We start from the raw sequence: 6,690 nt of genomic DNA on the forward strand, positions 1-6,690 counted from the left end.
GGCGGCGAGGGGCGGCGAGGGGGCCCGCAGTGCGTGCGCCAGAGACAGAGACGAGAGAAGGCCGATGAGTTTATTTCAGCGCGAATCTTCACGCCCCACTTAGGGTCTGTCAGAAAATGAGAAAAAGGCGATTCAGGCATTCTTTTCGACGCTCCCTCAACTTGCCTCGCACCACCCCCTACACACTCTCTCGCTCCCTCCCACTCCCTCCCTCTCTGAAACGAACTGGTCTCTTTGCCCAGGTCGGTCGCCTGCCTGGCGGCGCGGGGCTCGGCGGGCTCGCCTCGTAAAGTTATAGCGAGACCGTCTTCTCTTTCCCGAAAACTTTCTGACAACCAGCACGATATCATTGGCATCAAATGTTCATTCCGAGTAGAACAATGCCATCGTCTCGGTGATGAAGCTGCTCCGCCCTTGGGCCGGGCTAAGCTGGGCGCGAGCCCTACACAGCCGAGCCTGGGGGCGCGGCGGGGCGGGGCGGCGGTGCGGACGGGGCGCGCTCCGGCGCAGGTTTGTCGGCCGTTGGACACTTGTCGATGTGATGTCGGCGGGATTGCCGACCTCAGCGGAACAGCCGGCCAGGCCGCCCCGGGCAAATATTGGCAGCGCCTCGGATAATCCCCGGGCGATTAAAGCGGAATGGAGGAGTCACCGCGCCGGGCGGCCGTATGATGGCGAGGGAGTGGGGGTGGCGCCGACTATTTGGTTGAACGAAACCGTTTCACCCTTGCAACGCTAGCACGGCGGGCTGGTACGCCAATGGTTCGATAATACTTGGACGAACGGGCTTATCTATCGTGAACGAATGAAACAGCAGGGCTCGGAAATCTTTATAAACAGTATGGAAGCAAAACACAAGACTTGCGGACACAACCGTGGAAAGGTATTACAAAACACGTTAAAAAGATATAGAACAGTACAAAAATTGGGTGAAAACAATTCAGATAAACAAATTGCACAATAATATAAAACAATATGGTTCAAAAGGGGAAAACGGACATAAAACAAAATAATTCGAATAACAACGTAAAACGAAACTAGAAATATTAGGGAAAGCACTCTGATCGCGGGGGACAGGAGAAGCACGCCGAGCGCAGTCTGATTTGGCGCGCAGGCGTGGTTGTTGGCGGTGATGCAGGGGCAGGTCCAGGCGCGGGGACAGTCGCGGCGGCAGTCGCGGGCGCGGGCGCGGGCGCAGCGGGCGGGAGCACCACGTTGCCGGCGGGGCGGGGCGAGGGCTGTTTGGCGCGCGGAGCCTCCTCCGGCTCCTCGCGACCCTCGTCCGGGGCCTTGCGCTTCCGGAGGTCCAGGTCGGGGAGGTGCAGCTCGGAGCAGCGGAGGTCGGCGAGCAGGCGGGTGGCCGTCTTCTGGTCGGCGAGCGCCTCCAGGGCGGACACCTCGGCGATGAGGGCCTTGAGGTGGCGGCCGCGCGAGGCGAGCCGCGTGTGACGGGGGACACCAATCGGCCCGGGCAGCCCTGATGAGGACAAGAACCTCGTCATCGCGCACCTCGGTGGGACTGTCGGCCCCGCGGAGGCGCGCTTACCTTCGGTCGGGCACACGGCCCTGCGCAGCGCCACGTACAGGCCCTCGGTGTGGCGGAGCTGGGCCTCGCGGCGCAGCCCGGCGGCCGACAGATGGAGGACGCGCTTCTGTAGGATGCGCACCTGTGGGTGAAGGCCTCGTGCCTGTTACTCCGAACATCGTCTACTCGAGCGCCGTGGAGCTACGCGGCACCGGTCGACGGCGTCCTTCTCCCACGGCCATCAAGTACCTTGAGCAGGAGCTCGAAGGCGGGCGGATCGACACCCTCCAGCTTGCGCCAGCGGTGCACGTTGAGCGGGCAGGACATCTCGTCCTCCAGGGCGCGCAGGCGCACCTGGTCGCGGGTGAGGTCCTGGAGCGCGCGGTACAGCTGGGCGCGCAGCCCCGGCGTGTTCTGCACCTGCGCGGCGAGGTGGCGGCGCTCGGCGCGCAGCCGCCGCACCTCGAGGGCGAGGAGGCGGCTGTCCTCGCGGGCGGCCAGCAGCGCCGCCCGGCCCCGCACCAGCGCGTCCTGCAGCAGGCGGCCCTTCTCGCGCAGCAGCAGCACCTCGTCGTTGCGCCGCACCAGCATGGTGGCGATCACGTCGCGCTCGTCCAGGCGCGACTCGGCCTCGCGGCGCAGCTCGGTGCGCTCCGCGTCCGCCTCGCGCAGCAGGTCGTTGAGGCGCCTCTCCTCGGCGGCCAGCGCGGCGGCCTGGGCGCGCAGGGCCTTGACGGCCGCCTCCAGGCGCTGCGCGTCGGCGCGCAGCCCGTGCGCCTCGGTGCGCGAGCGCGCGAGCAGCCGCTCCAGCTGCACCGCCTGCTTCTCGCGCGTCGCCGCCTCCTCCTTGAGCTGCTCGTTGGACTTGTCCAGGGCGTGCACCTGCGCGACGGCCTCCTGGTGGCGCTCGCGCTGCTCGGTCAGTTCGCGGACCGCCATGCCCAGCTGACTACGCACGCCGTCCATCTAGAAAAGAAGCGCGGTGCCGGTCAGGTGAGGATGGCACCACCGGCAGATGGACCGACTTCTCTGACGTCTACCTGCGCGCTGAGCTTGAGTTGCGCTGCCGAGCAGTCCGCCATTTCTCTTTGGCAGGTGGAGATTTTGATGTCCCGCAAACGCTGCTCTTCGAGTGCCACCTCCAGCTGGATATGTGCACGCCAGAGCCCACTTAGTGCACTTACTAAAGAGCGAGTACTATGTTTGCAACTGCTAAGTCAGATTTGTGTGCATTTGGTATCAGAGCTTAAAAGTTTTAAGGCACTGTTACTGTACCCGGAGGTTCTTGTCGGCGAGGCTGGAGGCGAGCTGTTGCTTCTCCTGCCGCAGGCGTTCGCGGGCCGTCTCGTCCTGGCGAGCCTTCTTGCGGCACAGGGCGTACTCACGGCTCAGGTCGTCCCAAAGCTTTTGTTTGCTCCTTAGCACCCTCGCCTGTTTTGTTTTTTCCAATATTGTTTTCCATTACTTTTGTACTTTGTAGCGATTTGTGTATTTAGTGTAGTCGAGAGAGCGTACCTGCTGTTCCGTCACCCTGCTGAGGCGCGCCCGGCCAGACTCCATCTCAGCTGCCCTGGCGCCCTGCTGTAGGGCGCGACGCTCGGCGGCGGCGAGCTCCTCGCTTGCGCTCTGGTTCGCGGGGAGGGAGGCGGCCAAGGTCACAAACTCGCACACGGCCACACACACACACACGCGCGCGCGCGCGCGCACACACGCACACACACACACATAGGCTCACATACGCTCAAGTAAACACGCGCGCGGTACACTCCTTTTTTTTATTTCAATTTTTTTTTTTTTTTGCTATTTTCGCTGCCATCTTTTTCTCACACCCATGTAATTGGCACCCATTCAGACGGGGCTTAGCGCGGGGCCGGTCTCTACCCTCATGCGTATAGGGGTGGCGCAACCCTGCTGCTTCAATCGGAGCAGGAAAACATTGAAAAGCCGGCTATCACATGGCGGGCGAAAAAGGGAGGGATATCCGAAAAAATAAATAAATCGAGGCTTCAGCCTAAAACCCGCAACCCGCAAGGGAGTTGCTTGTGTCCGGCTGAGTTGTCATCATACCTCGAGCTCCCTGCGCAGGTCAGCCCTGTTGGCGAGCAGCGCGTCGCGCTCCGCCACGAGCGCCGCCAGCTTGGCGTCGTGGCTGCGGAGCCGGGAGGCGGCCGCGTCGTGCGCCTTCTCCAGCGCGGCCAGCTGCCGCCGCTGCCGGCCCAGCTCCAGCTCCGCCACCTGCAGCTGCGCCCGCCCCTCCTCCTCGCTCTGTGCGCGCCGCTCCAGCAGCTGCGACATGCCGCCGTCCCCCCACACACGTGACTATCCGGCTCCGAACGGGCGTTTCGTTTCCGACAGCTGGTCACGCTCTAAATTTGGGCTATAGGCGCGGGTGCGGACGATCACGCCCGTCGACCAAAAATTCGGGGAAAAGGCACATATGCAAACGCATCTCCGGAGCTGGCTATTGCAATAAATGTGGTCTGTTTCCCTGGCCATAGGCACCTGCTGCAGCGCCCCCGTCTGCTGCTCGCCGCGGTCCACCTGCCTCTGGAGCTGGTCGGCACGCTTGCGCAGCCGGTCCTCGCGGAGGCTGGCCTCGCGCAGCAGCTTGTCCTGCAGCACCGCAGGATGAGCCGATCAACAAGCGATCTCACACATTCAGAGACGCGGCCCGCGGGCCACTCTGGCAAGGTGCGAGAGAGACGGAGGTAATGCGGAGTAAGTGAGAGCGAGTGAGAGGTTTCACCCTTCGGCCCGCGCGTCGTCTGCTCTCTGAGACCCCTATAAGGCGCCTGCTGGTTAGTCAACATATTGCCTGCAATGCAAGTGTGTATTGCGGGTTAGCCTACCCCGAACATCGCAGGCGCCAAGGAGTCGAGTACCGCATTCATCTGAGCAAAACTGACGCACTTTCTGTACGATTCCGAATCCATTTTGTGACCTGCTGGTCGGCGCGTTCCCGGGCAGCTTCTAGCTGCGTCTGCAGTCCGGCCACCTCGGCGGCGCGCGCCTCCAGGTCTCTCCGGAGCTGCTGCGCGTCGCGCTCGACGTTCTCCTTGTGGCGCACCTCCAGGGCGTGGGCGGCCTGCGCCGAGGTCAGCTCCTCGGTCAGCTTGTTCGCGCGCATGTTGGCGAAGGACGCGCGCCTGCCGGGCAGAGCGGTTCGATGGAGGGTGAGTGGAAGGTAGGGTGGAAGGCCGGCGACCGCGCGGCAGACCTGGCGATGGCGTCCTGGTGGTCGTAGGTGGACCGCAGCAGCTCCTTGACGTGCGTCAGCTCCTCGGCGAGGTCCTGCTCGCGGACGAGCCTCCGGTGCGCGTCCAGCTCGCTCTTGATGTCCTCGCCGGCGCCGGGCGCGGCCGGCTCCTGCAGCGTGGACAGGTGCTCGGCCCGCGTGCGCTGTCGCTGCAGCTCGGCGCGCAGCTCCTCCAGCAGCACGAGCGTCGTCTGCTCGCGGCCCTGGCTCGCGTCCGCGTCCGCCCGCGCCTCGGCAGTGAGCCGCTCCTACGGGCCGAGTGTACTCGGAGTCGGGTATCGTCGTCGCCTTGGGGTGGTGTCTGAGACGTGAACGTGAACGCACCTCCTCGCGCAGCTTGGCCTGCAGCGCCAGCACGTCCTCCTCCAGCGCCTGCTGCACGGCCAGGGCCTTGTCGGCCGCGGCGCGGGCGTCCGCATGGTCCCGCAGACACGAGCGCGCCCAGTCCACCGCCTCGCGCCCCGCCTGCGCCCACCGCGGGTGACCGTTTTAGGACAGGGGCAGGCCAGGACGCCGTCGAACCATCGGCGACACCACCACCACCGCCGCGACCTGTCCGATGCGCTGCACGGTGGCCGTGAGATTGGTGAACCCCTGCCGTGACTCCATGATGGGCACCACGTGGTAAGTCTCTTTGCGTATGATGTCCTCGAGCTCCTGCAGGGCTGCCATCTGTTGCGTTTTGTTTTTGTCGTCATGTTTAGTCCCAGAAAAGGGCGAAAGTCACTTTGTAAACAGCCTTGTGTTCAGTACAGCACCTGGCGGTCATGATCGTTGAGATTGGTAAAACTGTCGGATGAGTCCTCCTCTTCCTCCTCGCTGTCGCTGTTTGCCGTGGAAAGGAAACTGTCCTCTCTACGTCCCCCGTCCATCTTTTCGGTGTGTCTTACGGTACTACGTGTGATGCTTCCGACAAAAAAAATGAGTAAAAATAAAAACAAATAAAAAGAGTGATACGCAGGGCTGCCAGCCGGCCGCCTGCAAGCCGCTCTGTCGGCCGTTGCTTAGTGATGCGCGCGCGGTTGGTACGACTGGGCTGGACTCGACCGAGAGTGTTTGAGTTTGGGCGGGAAGCTTGCTGGCTGGCCTGTCTGTTTGGTTTGCACCCCAGTCTTACCTGGACGAGTAGAGGACGCGGCCGTTCTGGTAGAGCCGCACGAACTTGTTGGGCGTGGTGATGGTGTGCAAGTACGACTGCTTGCCGTTGTAGAAGTAGGTATCCGGCTTCCAGATGCGCTCCAGCATGGTGATGGACAGCGCCAGCGTCTCCTTGTTGCCCTGGAAGGCGAGTCGGCGGTCCACCCAGCTCTGGCGGAAGTAGCAGTCCATGCTGTACGTCTAGGGAGAAACCATACGAAACAAAAACAGTCACAAGAGCCAGCACACCCCGCACAAAAACAATACACCCCCTTCAGTTTAAGGGGAATAAGGCTATGCTTGGTTCTTACCATGTCCACCTCCGAGATGGGACCCATGCTCCGCACCATGATGTCCACCTCCACGACGGCGGGCGGGCCTGCAGACAAGGGACGAAAACAAAACATGAAAAATAATAATAGGTGTTAACCTCGGTGTTTTCAGCAGTAGCAGCAGCAGTGGGACGATTGCCACAACAAAACAAACAGTCGTCTCTCTGTCGACCCCGTGCGCCCTGCGTAGCCCTGCGCAGCCCGGTGCGCCCTGCAGGACCCTCCGCTGGGCTGCCCGGTGCGCCCCGTCCTGCCCGACCCGCCCCCGGGTGCGGCCCCGGGTGAAAGGCCAGACTCTGGACAACTTTGATAGGCCTGCCTTGCCTTGGCCGGCGTCATCAGGCGAGAATTAGCATTCTACGATTAGTGGGGTAGTGGGGTCCGCCTGGCCTAGGGCTGGAGGAGAGGCGCTGCCTGGGTGGGCGAAAGAGAGAAGGGGG

General features: G+C 62.8%; 3 protein-coding genes across 3 annotated transcripts in view; all 3 read right to left on the reverse strand.

Annotated features, from left to right (window-relative positions):
* The window catches only part of LOC113210009 (gamma-aminobutyric acid receptor alpha-like), a gene marked incomplete at its 5' end in the record, with an annotated part of 14,785 nt that extends 8,488 nt beyond the window's left edge, over positions 1-6,297 (reverse strand). Inside the window, 2 exon segments of the mRNA XM_052276553.1 lie at positions 5,899-6,119; positions 6,230-6,297. Of these exon segments, the coding sequence (XP_052132513.1) occupies positions 5,899-6,119; positions 6,230-6,268 (260 nt within the window).
* LOC127752045 (cilia- and flagella-associated protein 58-like) lies at positions 807-3,182 on the reverse strand. Its single transcript, XM_052276552.1, has 6 exons — positions 3,041-3,182; positions 2,801-2,956; positions 2,566-2,670; positions 1,775-2,491; positions 1,547-1,667; positions 807-1,477 (listed from the first exon to the last, which is right to left on the reverse strand). The coding sequence occupies exons 1-6, from the start codon at positions 3,083-3,085 to the stop codon at positions 1,047-1,049; spliced, it is 1,575 nt and encodes a 524-aa protein (XP_052132512.1). The 5' UTR covers positions 3,086-3,182; the 3' UTR covers positions 807-1,046.
* LOC127752046 (myosin-7B-like) lies at positions 3,589-5,733 on the reverse strand. Its single transcript, XM_052276554.1, has 6 exons — positions 5,540-5,733; positions 5,334-5,453; positions 5,106-5,246; positions 4,743-5,029; positions 4,028-4,671; positions 3,589-3,811 (listed from the first exon to the last, which is right to left on the reverse strand). Exons 1-5 carry the CDS (start codon positions 5,651-5,653, stop codon positions 4,413-4,415), a joined length of 921 nt encoding a protein of 306 aa, XP_052132514.1. The 5' UTR covers positions 5,654-5,733; the 3' UTR covers positions 3,589-3,811; positions 4,028-4,412.
* Positions 6,298-6,690: the final 393 nt, after the last annotated feature.

This window comes from Frankliniella occidentalis, unplaced genomic scaffold, assembly GCF_000697945.3.
Source record: "Frankliniella occidentalis isolate FOCC.00 unplaced genomic scaffold, Focc_3.1 Scaffold3382, whole genome shotgun sequence".
Lineage (NCBI taxonomy): Eukaryota > Metazoa > Arthropoda > Insecta > Thysanoptera > Thripidae > Frankliniella > Frankliniella occidentalis.

Bases quoted from the DNA above. Each gene is read 5' to 3' on its own strand.
- LOC127752045 (XM_052276552.1), bottom strand. From the start codon at position 3,085: ATGGAGTCTGGCCGGGCGCGCCTCAGCAGGGTGACGGAACAGCAG. The intron at 2,671-2,800 runs GTACAGTAACAG...GCACATATCCAG, and splicing joins TCGCCGACAAGAACCTCCGG to CTGGAGGTGGCACTCGAAGA. The intron at 2,492-2,565 runs GTAGACGTCAGA...CTTCTTTTCTAG, and splicing joins AACTCAAGCTCAGCGCGCAG to ATGGACGGCGTGCGTAGTCA.
- LOC127752046 (XM_052276554.1), bottom strand. From the start codon at position 5,653: ATGGACGGGGGACGTAGAGAGGACAGTTTCCTTTCCACGGCAAACAGC. The intron at 5,454-5,539 runs GTGCTGTACTGA...AAAACGCAACAG, and splicing joins TCAACGATCATGACCGCCAG to ATGGCAGCCCTGCAGGAGCT. The intron at 5,030-5,105 runs GTGCGTTCACGT...CTCGGCCCGTAG, and splicing joins AGGCCAAGCTGCGCGAGGAG to GAGCGGCTCACTGCCGAGGC.